Below are 16,361 nucleotides of genomic sequence, written 5' to 3'. Positions count from 1 at the left end.
TTTGTCTTACAAAAGAAAAACTGGTCACTTAAAAAAGACGAAACTCAAATTTCTGTGGGACAATAAATCTTCGAAAAGTATTAAACTGTAACTGGTGAATTCCCAAAATTACTTGGAACTCCGGTTTCCGTTTCAGAAGTTTATTACTCTTACGGTAGATGTCGCTACGGATCCCACTGACCTATGTAAGTGGTGGAAAACACTGGCTTGGTTGAAGTCTTGGTGGCTCAGTGCAGAGCGCTAGAGTATCGATACAGTGGGCGTGAGTTCAAGTCTCACACAAGGAAAATATTTTCCATTTTTTAATAAATTCTGAGCCTAGTGGCATTGGCATCGCTTGTGACGTTTCTGATAGTCAAAAGATTCAGAAGTATAAAAACGACGACGGACAATTAATGGGCAATTCCACGTAACTGTAATGTAAGTGACCACTTCATTGTATGTTTTTTTATTTATGATGCAAATTGAAGTCTTAATTTATCTCTAGAGCCTACTTTTAATCCTTACATATATTGATATTTAAATTAGCACCATGAATAAAAAAACATGCAAATTCATTAATGATTATTATTCCACCATGCTACAATACGAGTGCTATTCAAGGGAGCCACTGTTCCGGCTGACACAATGTTTCTGCAATGTCCAAATGTAAAACTCTTGATAACTCGCTTATTTTCTATCGCTTGAACCACTCAGTCGGCCATAAATAGCCAACACTTGTAGCTCGTCGACGTAAACGCTGAGCAAACGCCCGCAAGCACCTTATTGACTAAATGGCTAAACTCTTAATTGGACTGTGACCTAGAACCTGACACACTGGAGGTTTGAGGAAAGAATACGCCATGTCGCCATGGTTATAAATAAATAAAAATAAATAAATATTATAGGACATTCTTACACAGATTGACTGAGGCCCACGGTAAGCTCAAGAAGGCTTGTGTTGTGGGTACTCAGACAACGATATATATATATATATAATATATAAATAGAAAACATCCATGACTCAGGAACAAATATCTGTGCTCATCACACAAATAAATGCCCTTACCGGGATTCGAACCCGGGACCGCGGCGCAGCAGGCAGGGTCACTACCGACTGCGCCAGACCGGTCGTCAAAGCTATATATTAGAGCTATCGAGGTAGTTACCTACTCAAAAATATCTGAAAATGTACTGTTATGATTTTTAACCCCCAACGCAAAAACGACGGGGTGTTATAAGTTTGACGTGTCTGTCTGTGTGTGTGTCTGTCTGTCCGTCTGTCTGTCTGTCTGTTTGTCTGTCTTTCTCTGTGTGTGTCTGTCTGTGGCATCGTAGCTCCCGAACGGATGAACCGATTTAGATTTCGTTTTTTGTCTGAAAGCTGAGTTAGTCGGGAGTGTTCTTAGCCATGTTTCATGAAAATCGATCTAATATGTCGCAGTCGGGGGTTTTTTCAAAATTTTATTTTTGTCGTTAGGTTATTGTCATTAGAAGCCAACCGGGTTAGCCGAAATGGATAATTATTATTCAAGTTACACGTCGATCTAAACGTAATCTGGCTCTTTCGCACCAATACGTAAGAGCGATAGAGGTAGCTATGACACGCTAACGATATTATCGTAAGCGTTTGTGCATTTGGCTACGTACAGTAACCAATTGGAATCCTAGGCCACTGTAGAACTATGTCATAGTGACGTCATAAGTCAGATTGTAAGAAATCTCTTACTGCTTGTTATTTTGACATGGTTGTAGAGCGGCCTAGGGTTCCAATTGGTTGACTGTATCTTCGTCTGTCGATAACGTCACAATCACTTACGCTAACGGCAAAACGGAACGACGAATTGACGTGATTTTTTTAATGGAGATACTTGAAGAGATGGAAAGTGACATAGGCTACTTTTTGTCTCTTTCTAACGCGAGAAAAGCCGCGGACTAAAGCTAGCATTTATATACATAGAAAAGATCCATGACTCAGGAACAAATATCTGAGCTGTAAAATCAGGAAGTGATTTTACCAAGTGCCCTAGCACCCTAAACAACCCTACACATCCCTACAGCCCTAGCCCTAACTATAAATTAATAATACATATATTTAATAAGTACAGGATATCTGCACCATGAGACCTAAGGTACAGACGGATAGGGAAGGAAATGGGTAATGGAAAGGATTTTCTCACTGCTACCAACAGTGAGAGGAAAACTTTATACTCAAATGATACAGCCACGATGTCCAGGATCAAAGAGATTTGTTTACACTTTTAACAGACTATTTATACAAAATTATGACTGTGTTTGCCTAATACCACGCTGCAGTTTCTTCACATTTTAAGTGCAAACGTAGTTTTTGCACGCACGTGAGCCGATGCTGTTTCTTGTCACAGATTGATGCTGCTGATGTCAGTAGGTATGTTCACTACACGTGAACAGTGCTCATCACACAAATAAATGACCTTACCGGGATTCAAACCCAGGACCGCGGCTTAGCAGCCAGGGTCACTAGCGACTGAGCCAGACCGGTCGTCAAATATAATAACGACACATAGCCACTATAGCCAGACTACGTTTTGATCGCCAAATAGCGTCAACGTTTGTCACTTCGGCTAGGCCGACTATTCAGATTTTTTTTTATCTAGTCAAGAACAAACAGTCATACAATATACATACATACATACAATCACGCCTGTATCCCATAAAGGAGTAGGCAGAGCACATGAAACTACCAAAGCTTCAGTGCCACTCTTGGCAAATAAAGGGGTCGAAAGGAAAACGAAACTGTGACATTGTAGTGATAGGTTGCCAGCCCTTCGCCTACGCCACAATTTAACCCACATCCCATACTTGGGATCGCCTTCTACGACACCCACGGGAAGAAAGGGGGTGGTGAAATTCTTAACCCGTCACCACGCAGGGTCACCACGCATACAATATACATACATACACTATGTAACATAATTGCCGAAGATAAATCCTACGGCTTATACATTACCTTCTATAGTACCTTTAATTTTCATGGTGTTTATTTAAATAAATTAATAGTTTAAAAAACACTATAAAACACGCTTTTATAAATGCACGAAAAAGCCAAAAATAAATTATGGATCGTTCAAGTTGTCTCTATTTGTGAGCTGAAGTTTAAAAACTATGTGCTTTTAATTATAATATTTGATTGTAAAAGCGTGGGGCGCTGGAACAGGAAAGACTTTTTGTATAACTTGCTGATAAATCAAATTATGCTATGCTACGGGAAGGAGGTTACACAGATTGACGCGCTAACTGGAGTTGCAGCATGACTAGTAGGTTCTACATTAAACAGTCAAATCAATTAAAAGTCAGTGTTCAAAGTAGGTACCAGTTTGTCGAACTCAGACAAAATATGCGCTAGTAGCGAGGAGAGGCGACAGTCACCGACACTTAGAACGCCGCTTTTTTCCGGTAATCAAAGTACAAAAGGGGAAAGTGTCTACAGTGACAGGATGCAGAGTTCTTGTTCGTGGACGAGATATCTTTGGTTCTCTTTGGTAACCCTTAGGCGGCATATGTAAACGTTATGTTCTTATGCAACTTCATTCGCCAGGAAGTTCGGATTAGTATTTGTTTACAAGAAAGTCTTTCCTGTTCCAGCGCCCCACGCTTTTACAATCAAATATTATAATTAAAAGCACATAGTTTTTAAACTTCAGCTCACAAATAGAGACAACTTGAACGATCCATAATTTATTTTTGGCTTTTTCGTGCATTTATAAAAGCGTGTTTTATAGTGTTTTTTAAACTATTAATTTATTTTATACTTTTTAGTCATTAATAATGAAATACTTTTAACATTTATACATAAATTTATTTCAAGTAGGCGGATTTTACATGCCATTTGTGGCTTAACGTGTACTCATTGCTAATTGCTACTTAATAATAACCAGCGGCTACCTTCTTATTACGGTATTATCATAAAAATGTTTATACTTAGTAAGTTATCCGTAAAAGATAGACCCCCTTTTCTTTACTCTTAAGGATCACAAAAAAAACTTTTTTTTTTGTTTTTTTTTTCGTGGGGAATGCGTTCACGCATACCGCCGGGTCTGAGGTGGTGGGTGACCCGGTCGGTTATGTGGGGCTCGAGGCTGTAAAGAGTCCCCCCTACCCACTAAACCCCACGGTGTCCTCTCACCGCTTCGTGTGCGGGGTCCCGGGAAGCTGTAAAGTGCATCCGCGGCCCCGCAGCGGCCATCCTGGATCAGAATCCCTCGCAGGTCGGGCCATGAGCCGACCGGTCCTCACTGTGGGAGCGCTTCCTGGACACAAGGGTCGCACTCTCCAACTCGAGAGCCAGCGTATTGGGCGGGGGCGCTCTCATGCATCCCTCGCCCGCTGGCTGTCTTTAGAGTGGCAGGTTCCGCTCGTGAGCGGCACGTCTGCGACCTATGCATCACAAGAAAACCTTAACCCAACTTATTTTCATACCTCGTAACGGATGTAGCAAAACCATAGCATTTGACAGTTTGATGTCAGGGTTGGCGATCACGATGAATAATTTCTTTACTCTACTGCATACTGCACTGCACGTATGATTGATAAGTACTAATAATGATATGATAAGTAAAAATAACCTTACTGACCCTCTTTAGATAAAACCTTGTTTGATTTTCTATCAAAGAAAATAGATTATTAATATGTCAATGTCATCAATGTTAAATGCGTTTAAATGTGTATGTTATTTTATTCATAATAGCACGCATTTTCGACTTGATGATTCAAATATATTGCCGATTCAAATGACAAGTAGCTTGTTATTTGAACCAAAGAGCACGTAGGCGCTATTTTAACCAAAAAACTAGTTGAACGAACATGAAAACTGGTTGTATTTTCTCTCAGTGTATGAAGTGGAAACATGGAGTGACTATATACAATAGAGAAGAAGGTTCAGATGGATCACAACTTAAATATAATTCACGATGGTGCCTTTCATACATTACATTCATGGATAAGGACGTAATTATACAGAAGCATAGTTTATTTCAAAATTCTGTGGAGGTAAATAAGATGTTTAGTTAATAAAGATATGTTCAATAACATGTGTGTTTTTTTGTATTCGTAGTACAAGTACATACATAGGTAGTGACAACCCTGACGTACATCTGCTACAGATTTGCCGGTTCGATTACGGGGTATGCTTATTTTAAATACAAGGTTGATCTTTTTTTATGCGGGGGCTTCGCCCCCCGAGCCCCCCTTTGTTTGCTCTGAAAGGCCACAAGAAAACGCTATCCCAACTTATTTTAAATACTACGTTAATCTTTCTTTTATGCGGGGGGCTTCGCCCCCCGAGTCCCCCTTTGTTTGCTCTTAAAGGTCACAAGAAAACGCTAAACCAATTTATTCTAAATACTACGTTGATCTTTCTTTCATGCGGGGGGCTTCGCCCCCCGAGCTCCCCTTTGTTTGCTCTTAAAGGTCACAAGAAAACGCTAAACCAATTTATTCTAAATACTACGTTGATCTTTCTTTCATGCGGGGGGCTTCGCCCCCCGAGCCCCCCTTTGTTTGCTCTGAAATGTCACAAGAAAACGCTAACCCAACTTATTTTAAATACTACGTTAATCTTTCTTTTATGCGGGGGCTTCGCCCCCGAGCCCCCTTTGTTTGCTCTTAAAGGTCACAAGAAAACGCTAACCCAACTTATTTTAAATACAACGTTGATCTTTATTTTATGCGGGGGCTTCGCCCCGAGCCCCCTTTGTTTGCTCTGAAAGGTCACAAGAAAACGCTATCCCAACTTATTTTAAATACTACGTTAATCTTTCTTTTATGCGGGGGCTTCGCCCCCGAGCCCCCTTTGTTTGCTCTTAAAGGTCACAAGAAAACGCTAAACCAATTTATTCTAAATACTACGTTGATCTTTCTTTCATGCAGGGGGCTTCGCCCCCGAGCCCCCTTTGTTTGCTCTTAAAGGTCACAAGAAAACGCTAAACCAATTTAATCTAAATACTACGTTGATCTTTCTTTCATGCGGGGGCTTCGCCCCCGAGCCCCCTTTGTTTGCTCTGAAATGTCACAAGAAAACGCTAACCCAACTTATTTTAAATACTACGTTAATCTTTCTTTTATGCGGGGGGCTTCGCCCCCCGAGCCCCCCTTTGCTTGCTCTTAAAGGTCACAAGAAAACGCTAACCCAACTTATTTTAAATACTACGTTAATCTTTCTTTTATGCGGGGGCTTCGCCCCCGAGCCCCCTTTGTTTGCTCTTAAAGGTCACAAGAAAACGCTAACCCAACTGATCTTAAATACTACGTTGATCTTTCTTTCATGCGGGGGCTTCGCCCCGAGCCCCCTTTGTTTGCTCTTAAAGCTCACAAGAAAACGCTAACTCAACTGATCTTAAATACTACGTTGATCTTTCTTTCATGCGGGGGCTTCGCCCCCGAGCCCCCTTTGTTTGCTCTGAAATGTCACAAGAAAACGCTAACCCAACTTATTTTAAATACTACGTTAATCTTTCTTTTATGCGGGGGGCTTCGCCCCCCGAGCCCCCCTTTGTTTGCTCTTAAAGATCACAAGAAAACGCTAACCCAACTGATCTTAAATACTACGTTGATCTTTCTTTCATGCGGGGGCTTCGCCCCCGAGCCCCCTTTGTTTGCTCTTAAAGGTCACAAGAAAACGCTAACCCAACTTATTCTAAATACTACGTTGATCTTTCTTTCATGAGGGGCTTCGCCCCCGAGCCCCCTTTGTTTGCTCTGAAATGTCACAAGAAAACGCTAACCCAACTTATTTTAAATACTACGTTAATCTTTCTTTTATGCGGGGGCTTCGCCCCCGAGCCCCCTTTGTTTGCTCTTAAAGGTCACAAGAAAACGCTAACCCAACTTATCTTAAATACTACGTTGATCTTTCTTTCATGCGGGGGCTTCGCCCCCGAGCCCCCTTTGTTTGCTCTGAAAGGTCACAAGAAAACGCTATCCCTACTTATTCTAAATACTACGTTGATCTTTCTTTCATGCGGGGGCTTCGCCCCCGAGCCCCCCTTTTCTTTGCTCTTAAGGATCACAAGAAAACCTTAACCCAACTTATTTTAAATACAACGTTTATCTTTCTTTCTTGAAGGGGGCTTCGCCCCCCGAGCCCCCCTTTGTTTGCTCTGAAAGGTCACAAGAAAACGCTAACCCAACTTTTTTAAATACTACGTTGATCTTTCTTTCATGCTTCCCCCTCGAGCCCCCCCCCTTTTTCTGTTCTTATCTTCCGGCACCATCATCAGGCCTTGAAACCTAATCGTAGTCATAGTTCATTACAAGACTTTTCTAAGAAGCCCAAAAACGGCTATGATACGATGTTCCATCATGTAGTTCCAGTTCATATCTTTCGGCTTCATCATCAGACCTTGAAACCTAATTGTAGTCAAAGTTCATTACAAGACTTTTCTAAGAAACCCAAAAACGGCTATGATACGATGTTCCATCATGTAGTTCCAGTTCATATCTTCCGACTCCATCATCAGATCAGCTCAACAGTACCATATTATTGTATTGTCATCGGAACTACATATAGCTGCCAATTTTCATTACGCTACGATCCTTGGAAGATGGTTAAATTAGCCTCCGCAGATTCCATTACATAGTTAGTTACATACACGACGACCTAATAAAAGCGTGTTAAAAAAAAGGAAGTGGTATTCGTAACCGCTATTCGATACCGGTTATGCTCTTAAATGGATCACCAGCATTAATGTTACACCCTGTATGTAAACTTAGCTATATAGCCAAATTTTAATTAATTATAGACCGATAGATTATTGAGCCGTAGTATCTTTATAGTTCTTCATGTATGATTTGAACTGTACAGTCAATCAATTTGAATCATAGGCCACAGTAGGACCTCTGCACAGTAAACGTCAATAATGTGACTTCTTATGGCAAATAGAATACGGTTTAAATGAGACAGGGTTCTAAAGTGGCCTAGGATTCAAATTGGTACCTTTAGGAAAAAACACGAAAATAAATTGTTAAAAAAATTTAGGTATACATGAATTACGATGACCGAAAACATGTCGTTGGCTTGCCAGCAATTATTTTCTACCTAGGTCTTATTATCTTTGTTTTATTGTTATTATTTACGACTTTCTTTTATGAGATACGTATTATTTACTCATTAGGAAATTCTTTATCTCTGATGAATGAGTCATACCGAGGGCGATTTTTGAATCTCGCATACGGGATTTTGTCACTAAAATGCCGGTTGAAAACGGTGACTTGCTTATTATTTTCAGTGACAATCTGAATTCGAACGCGTGAGACTCAAAAATCGGCCCGGATCATGACTCATTCCCAAGTTCCTGATGATGAAAGAGGACGGAATGGCTTGATGAAGCCAAGGTAAAAATAACACTCAGAGTGCACATGCCTAGCCGAATTTATCAATTAAAATAAAATAAAATTAGACGTTAACTGCTATTAAAAATTGTAGGGGAAATAGTAATCTTACTAATAAAATTACTAATTGGGAATACTTCTGGTAAGAGGCACATCAGTGCGGCGTGATTCGAATTTTAAGTAAATTAAGATAGACCGAAATAGATACCATGCAGTAAAGAAAAAGCGATCAAGCCCACTGGTGGCGAAGCCGGGAATCGAACACGGGTCTCCAGCTAACGCGGCTGACGTGAAACCGCTACACCACCTCGACCGCCACCTCGCAAGTTTCGCTCGCGTCGGTAAGTTCATAATTAATTAGTATTGATACTGAAAAAAAAAATTAATAAAATAGGACCGTGAGGACTGGAGAAAGGAAGGGGAAGCCTTTGCCCAGCAGTGGGACACCATATAGGCTAATAAAAAAAAAACTTGTCTACGCATCCAAATTTAAATATTAACATTGGCGTTTATACTATAAGTCCACAGACCTAATGCACACAAGTTTTTCACACGAATCGCGAAGCGTCTTGTGAACGTATCTGGCGATCGAAGATCTGACGACTTCTTCGCACAACACATTTTAAATTTACGCTAGCTATTCTCAATTCCTATATTCAGTTCATATAAGGAAATTGATCATAATAATTATTATCCTAAAATTTGAATCGCGCCGCTAAGCTTCAAAAGCGACAGCCAGGTGCCTTTTACCTAATAAAGATTGACGCAGAATTTGATTTAAATTACTTAAGCAATTATGGGAAATCTGCAGAAGTCGGGTCTTCTGTCTAATGAGGCTGCGTGTTTGGCGGCCGCGTCTGCTGCCTCATTGCCACGAAGGCCGACGTGTGCTTTAATCCAACAAAAATGAATTTCTCCTGCTTGTTGGATGAGGAAGATCAATTTATGAATTTTATTTACAGTGTTGTTTGTGCTGCTACGTTTCGAAATTTCATGTAGAACAGATTTGGAGTCCGAGAAAATTGTAACTTTCTTCAAACCTAGTATGTTGCATTCCTGACATGCTTTTTCTATGGCCACACATTCAGCTTGGAAAACTGTACAGTTTTTATGTAATTTAATTTGTTTTGTTGTTTCGCCTCCATCGGGATGGTGTATAACAAATGCCGCTCCTACTCCTCCGTCGTGCTTGCTTCCATCGGTATAAATTCTGTGCATGTCTGATGTATCAAAAGGTTCTAAGTCGAGTTCAGTGTGTATGTCGGTTATATTAATAGTAATTCTGTCTGTGGGGTGTAATAAGTCAGTCACAGGTGCTCTCTTGTCATATGTTATGTCGTCTGGTAGGTATTCTGTCAGTGAAGTTCTTTTAACTGTTTCGATGGAAGCAATTTCTTGCACTTTAAGTGGAAGAGGCGTGAGTCCTGCCAGTGCTATCGATTCTACTGTTGGGAGAGTTCGAAATCCGTGAATAATTTTGATAGCAAAGCTACGTTGTAAACTTAGTAACGCTTTGCTAACTTTTTTATATTTAATGGCATGGTGCCATACCTCTGCCGCGTATGTTATTATAGGTTCAATGACTTGTCGATAAATTGTCTTAACATTTTCAGAATGAACCCCCCATTTAGGTCTTACATACATGCATAGTTTTTTGTAAATGTTTTGTGCCTTATTAATTACATATTCTACATGTTTAGTGAATGTTAAACGTTGGTCTATAATTACTCCGAGCAGTTTGAAGTGTTTATTAAATGGAATTTGGATATTGTTGAAAATTATTTTGGCCTTTCTGGCCTTCGATGTTGGTGAAATCATTTGTGTTTTCGCTGGTCCGAATTTTAACTTATTATTTTCCCCCCATGTATATACCATTTTTAGAATGTTATTGGTGTTTGATTCAAGCTCAGTCAAATTTTTAGCGTGACAGATTATTAGTATGTCATCCGCATACGCTTGTATGTGGGTATTGGTTTCTGATATTTGTTCTAGCAAAGTGTCAGTTATGGTATTCCAGAATATGGGTCCAAGAACAGATCCTTGGACGCATCCTCTGGTTTGCGTTTTTGTCACGGTGGCGTCAGAGTAGTTTAGGGTAACTGTTCGTTCTGTAAAGTAGCTGCGTATGAGATTTAGAATATTATTTGGACAATTTATCTTACTAAGACGGTTAACCAACGCTGGCCACCATGCATGGTCAAAAGCCCCTTGTATATCTAGGGATATTACAACGACTAACTTTTTGTTAACTTTTAGTTCTTTCATGGTATCAATGGCGGTAATTAGTGCATCTGTTGTTGTTTGTTGTTCCTTAAAACCAAATTGCTTGGAGTTGCAGGCGCGTTTTGTAAGCATGTAGTACATCAATCTCCTTGCAATGAGTTTTTCCAGAACTTTACCTAAAATATTAATCCTTTAAAAATCTATTATTTATTTCTGTATAAATAATACCTGTCTTTTTTGAAATATTGTTAATTTTCAATTAATCATTAAAAATTAACTACTCTTAACATATTGTTCTTTTGCGTTCTCTTAAATCCTAATTTTTGCAATTTAAAAAATATTATTAATCATCATCCTCGCGATATCCTGGGCCCGTTATATGTATATAAAAATACCTATATCATTTTATCAAAACAAATCAAATTATTTTATTGAACACAGATTATAAAACAAATTAATAATTATAAAACAAATACAACTTAAATTAAACACAAACACACACAAATCAGTCCTAATATCTAAAATTTTCCTTATAAACTAAACTACAAAATAAAATCCCCCAAATCCGATCCCTGCGGAAGAGTGCCCATAATGCTGGCCACATTTCCCCGCTGGATGGCAATGCCAATCCTCTGTCCCAGGAATGAACCAGCCCTAGGATCCCTGGTGGTGTCAAGGAGCCTTTTCTTTAATTCCTTGAAGAAATTTCGCGCATCCTGACACCAAGGCCCTAAAGTTTCCACTGCAAACGCCGCAAATACGTGGTTACTTAAAAGACCAGCATATTTGCGGCGCTTCAGTGCTTCAGCCGTTGCCGCTGCCCCGCCCGGCCTTAAAGAAGTAGAGGCCAAATGGGACGGCGCCAAGGTATCCACGCAGGTTGCATCCCAAATGAGCGGCCGTCCCATTCGCCAGGGAATAAGGGTCATTCCGTCGGGTCTCTTCCCGTCATCACGCACGAGACCGGGTGGCTCCAAAACGGACGGCACGCCAACGCTGACCAGAGCCCGGCGAATAACATCATTAAGGCTGGCGTGGCGCGAAAACCGACCGGCACTCTTCCGGCACGAAAGACCGTGATACCCCCGACTGTCAACCTCAACTCCGCAAGGACAGCGGTGAGGAACAACCAACTCAGCTCCTAAGCGGAGGCCGACCGCCAAACGTAGGGAGTTGTTATCCAAAAGTGTAGCGCAGTTGCTGGAGGGATACGCCTGAAGCCAATACCCTGACTCCTTTTCGGAAGTAGCCAGGAGACGGGCTTTCTCCTCCCTAGAGGTGGCAGAGTTAAGCAGAGACACTTGGACCTGGAGACAGAGAGGTTCATCCCACGCCCTCTGAACGTGTAACTCGGAAGGCAACTCCACGTTAGGGCACGCCACACGCCAAGCATTTACCGCATCCGACAGGTACGCCACCTCAAAGTCAGGTATTGACGGAGAGAGTATCTTTCCAACGAGGGATAGCGTACCATTGACGGATGACAGAAAAGCAGGCAACGCAACACAAGAAACGCTCCTTAAACCCAGACCGCCGTAACGGATCGGTAAAGTCGCCTGCCGGAACTGTCTATCGTCGAGCTTAATATTGAAAATCTTTTGTACCACAACATGTATAGTGCTGTCGATCGCCTGGCACAAATTTAAATGTCTAAAAAAAGGACTGCACCTCATTGCATAAGTCAGCTTTGGGACAAAAAGGCAGAAACGAATGATAAAAAAGGCCATGTGGGCGTTAATTTTGAGTAGGCGGTCTGAATGCTCAGAGAAACGAAGCATTTGGCCATCAACAAAGTCGGGGATTGCCTCGTCAAACACTGGGGCTCCAAGAAGCTGAAATGAGCTTTTTGACATCAACTTTATTCCCGGACAACCAACCTCAAACTCCCTGACTATTTCCGACTTGTTTGGGTGGTCGGGACTTATGTAGAGCTCACATTTTCTTGTATTCAACTCCAGGCCAATCTCAGCAAACTTTACGATTAAGGACCGTAGGTCTTCCAAAACAGATCCCGCCTCCCCACCCAAGGTACCGTCATCCAAATACCAACAATTAAATTTTGAATTAAGCGCCGAAATTATTGGATGAATCGCGAGGCTGAAGATAGCCGGCCCCATCGGATCTCCCTGCTGACAGCCCACTGCGGAGGGAATATTGTGAGGACCATACATCAGATCAGAGGGGTACCTATAGCATTGCCAGAGGTACGGGTATAACTTCGGGATATTTTTCTGCACCTCTGTCAACATGGCACCACGGTCCACAGAGTTAAAAGCATTCTTGATATCCACTTTCAACAGGATCTGGTCCTCAGAATATTGTAAAAAAGTCCGACAGGCATGGACTGCCGCCTCACAGCCTCCCTTGGAGCCGAAACCCAATTGAGTCGGCTGGAACATGGACTCCAGGTCGTTGGCGACACTCCTGCAAGCGACCTTCGAAGCAAGCCTCCGGAATGTTGATCCAATGGCAATGGGGCGAATTCCGCCATCCTTCTTGCTCAAAGCGCAAAGACTAGCACCGTACAGGGTCGAGACTACCTCTGCGCAAACCTTACCGGCAAGCATAAGGTTGACAAGCCGGGTAATACCAGCGAGTAATTCCTCGTTCCTGCCACCCGGAGCGCCGAGTATGAGATCCTTAAGGTGCTGGGGCCTTAAGCCATCCAAGCCCCCAGCCGAACCATTCTTGAAAGACATTATGGCTGCCATTACTGCATCCTCACTAGCCTGCAAACAAGGAAAGGCAGAGTTCGGTGGATCGGGGTAGTTAGGCGCTGCAGGAGCCGGTGGATGCTTAGCCTCCAGAGATGCGAGTGTCTCAGGTGTATCCGGAGCCGACGTGTCGCTGGAGAAAATAATTTGTGCCGCGCCTTTCAGATCCCCATCGTTGACCTTTGCCTCTATAACCTTGAACAAGTCTCGCGAGCTATTTCGATTTCCCACATTAAGTTCATGCGAAATATCAGCATTGCCTAAACGCGTACAGTTCTGTTTAATCTTAGAAGTAAGGGAACGACGAGGATCCTTCCTAGTTACATGCAACGTATTGAAAGCGAATAATAGGAGACCTTCCCAGCTGGAAGCTGAATTTGCATTCACACAGTCGTCAAGGGCTTTTGATAGGCTGGTTGCGACAGTAAGCCTCGCGCCCCTAGGTATTCGCTTGACGACCGGTAAAACTCTCCTATGATTTCCTAGGATATTGGAAAGAGAATCTCCATCATGCCGGGAGGATGCCGGAGATGATGATGGGTGCGATACAGGCACCTGCAGGGAGGCAGCAGGAGTAGGTGATAAGTGCACGTGCGGAGAGTTATTAGCGACCGGCGACAGAAGAATAGATTGACTGTTCGGGGACCTGTGCGCTTTAGTTAAGTGTATCTGCAGACCCCGCTGCCCTTTCAAGAACTTCGGTTGGGGACAATATGGACACTGCACCAAATTGGACAGGGTCGGGCTTCTGAGTTGGCTGTCAGCTTGGGCGGGGGAGCTTGCCATTATTGATTACAGGTAGAACCAAAAGTAATTGCAAGAATATAATTACACCATTACAAGCTAACCATTGCAATTAAAAATAATAATAACAATTAAATACAAATCAACACAAAGAGAAAAATAACACAATTTTAATACTTATATAAACAATAATTACATGTTAGAAAGTAACCCTAAAACAGGCTCAGTCACCTACACATTACAAAATTACAATAGTCCAAACATTCATAACAATTAATAATATTATTTGCTGCCCACAATATAGTGTAAGTATGATAAGGTAAGTGTGCACTAACACAGAACTGTACTATATAAAAATAAACAAATTCAAGTAAACATATAAATTAAAAGAAATATGTACAAATCAGTTGTCAACACTGTAACATAAATATATCAGATTAAAAAAAACAATATTGAAAAAAAAAAAAAAAAGTAATATTTAGCACAAAAAGAAAAATAAAATAAAAAAAAAGAAACACACTAAAGTCAGTTTACTAAGTCAGGATTGGAACCCGCGCCAGTTAAGTTCCACCGCACGGTACTGTACGCCACCGCTGTCTCCCCTGCGCCATCCGTTCTCTGGAGAACTGCTGCGAATATAACGAGTATGTCCAGCTACATTATTGCTGACTTATGCTGACGTTGGGGGTATGCCGAGATAATCCTACCCATCCAACAGTCTGTGCTCCTACTAAGTGCAGATTGCGTTTATCTAAACACGCATTGCGGCGACGAAAAACGTACATATTGACATTGTAAGCACACCCAAAACATTGCTTAAACAGCCGGGTATAACAAGTTGTGACTCCTGAGTGCTATCGTTACAAATGTTTATTCACTTCCAACCGGGTTGTACACCTCACTGTATTTTCTCACGTAACAGCAATATATTCAGCTTCCACACAAAAACTCCACATTCTCCGGGTGAGTCAATACATTAGCGAACTTTTTCCTGCTTTATAGTCACTTTCTAAGATTTGAGCGAATTTATAATTCGAATAAAACACAGAGCCGATGTAAACAAAGGCGCAGTGCTGCCATCTCTCCAAATATTAATTAATCCTATAGGTCTATATGAAGCTAGTTCACCGTAACCTGTTTTATTTGGTTTCGGTATAGTTTTAATGTACGCGGATTTCCATGGCTTTGGGAAATATCCTAGTATAAAACACCTGTTATATAGTTTGGTGATGAGTGCCGGGTACATGTCGATAAAATGTCTACATATATCTGAAGTGAGATGGTCAACACCTGGGGCCTTCTTAGGGTTCATATCATATACGGCTTCTTTGATTTCTTCATTCGTGAAAGCAGGCTCATTATTCTGGGTATTAATGTTATTTAGTGTATTTTGTGTGCTGGCATTCTCGTTTCTTATCTGCTGGTGGTAAGGAGAGTCGTCTATAGGATTGTCTTCGGGGAAGAATTTAGACATAAGTTTTTCAGCTGTGTCGTTCGTAGATTTTGTGTAATTATTTTCGTCTATTTTCAAAGTTGCTGGTGGCTGCGGCTGAGGGGTACTTTTTAACAATCTGTTTGTGACGGACCACACGTTTTCTCTATCTTGCTTATTGCAGAAATTTCTAAAGTGATCTCTCCATGTAATCCGGATTTTTCTGCTGTATTCATCTCTTGCCTCATTTATTTCAGAAATTATATTGGTGAGGTCTTTCTTGCCGCGTTTCAGATCTTGGAGTCGATGGTGAAGGTGGATTACTTTCTTTTTTATTTCAGTGAGCTCTTCCGTCCACCAAGGGATTTTTTGCTGGGGTATTTTACGTCGGAAAATTACATCACAAGTCTTGTTTATTGTTTGCGTTATGTTGTTTATGTACGTGTCAATTTGATCTGTAGACAATGAGTCAATGTTGACGATGTCTAATGACATGTGTTCGAAGTCTTCTTTTAGTTGTGTGTCAAAGATTTCCCAATTTGTACGGTCAGTATTGTATATGAAAGTTGTACTTGACATTTTCTTTTTTAATCTGTCCTGGTTTAGATTGATTTTGAATTCTACGGCATGATGATCAGAAGATGGTATAATGTTGTGGTTAACTTTCCAGTCTACGATGTGTCTGGATGTATTTAATGTCGTCAGGGTAATATCAATTATAGAGTTTCTGGTTTGTCCTTGTACAAATTTTTCAAACGTTGGTTCGTTTCCTTGATTGCAGGTCACTAAGTCATTTGCAACAGCAATATCGTACACTTCTTTACCTCGTTCATTGTTTCGTGTAGAACCCCAAGTTGTATGCCAACCATTGAAATCGCCACATATGACGTGTTGTTCTCTTT

General features: G+C 41.2%; 1 protein-coding gene across 1 annotated transcript; it reads right to left on the bottom strand.

The window, feature by feature from the left end:
• Positions 1–14,565: 14,565 nt before the first annotated feature.
• On the bottom strand, positions 14,566–15,954 carry LOC125229824. The gene is made up of 2 exons (XM_048134764.1): positions 15,239–15,954; positions 14,566–14,656 (listed from the first exon to the last, which is right to left on the bottom strand). Exons 1-2 carry the CDS (start codon positions 15,952–15,954, stop codon positions 14,566–14,568), a joined length of 807 nt encoding a protein of 268 aa, XP_047990721.1.
• Between the last annotated feature and the right edge of the window lie 407 nt (positions 15,955–16,361).

This window comes from Leguminivora glycinivorella, chromosome 9 (genome assembly GCF_023078275.1).
Source record: "Leguminivora glycinivorella isolate SPB_JAAS2020 chromosome 9, LegGlyc_1.1, whole genome shotgun sequence".
Taxonomy (NCBI): Eukaryota; Metazoa; Arthropoda; class Insecta; order Lepidoptera; family Tortricidae; genus Leguminivora; species Leguminivora glycinivorella.
Note: the sequence above shows the minus strand (reverse complement) of the source record. Positions and strands in the feature narration are given on the sequence as shown.

What these genes read in the sequence shown, in the direction of transcription:
- LOC125229824 (XM_048134764.1), bottom strand. Translation starts at nt 15,954, where the DNA reads ATGTCATTAGACATCGTCAACATTGACTCATTGTCTACAGATCAAATT. An exon ending in ATCACCAAACTATATAACAG is followed by an intron (nt 14,657 to 15,238) that starts GTGTTTTATACT and finishes TTATATTCGCAG; the next exon opens with CAGTTCTCCAGAGAACGGAT.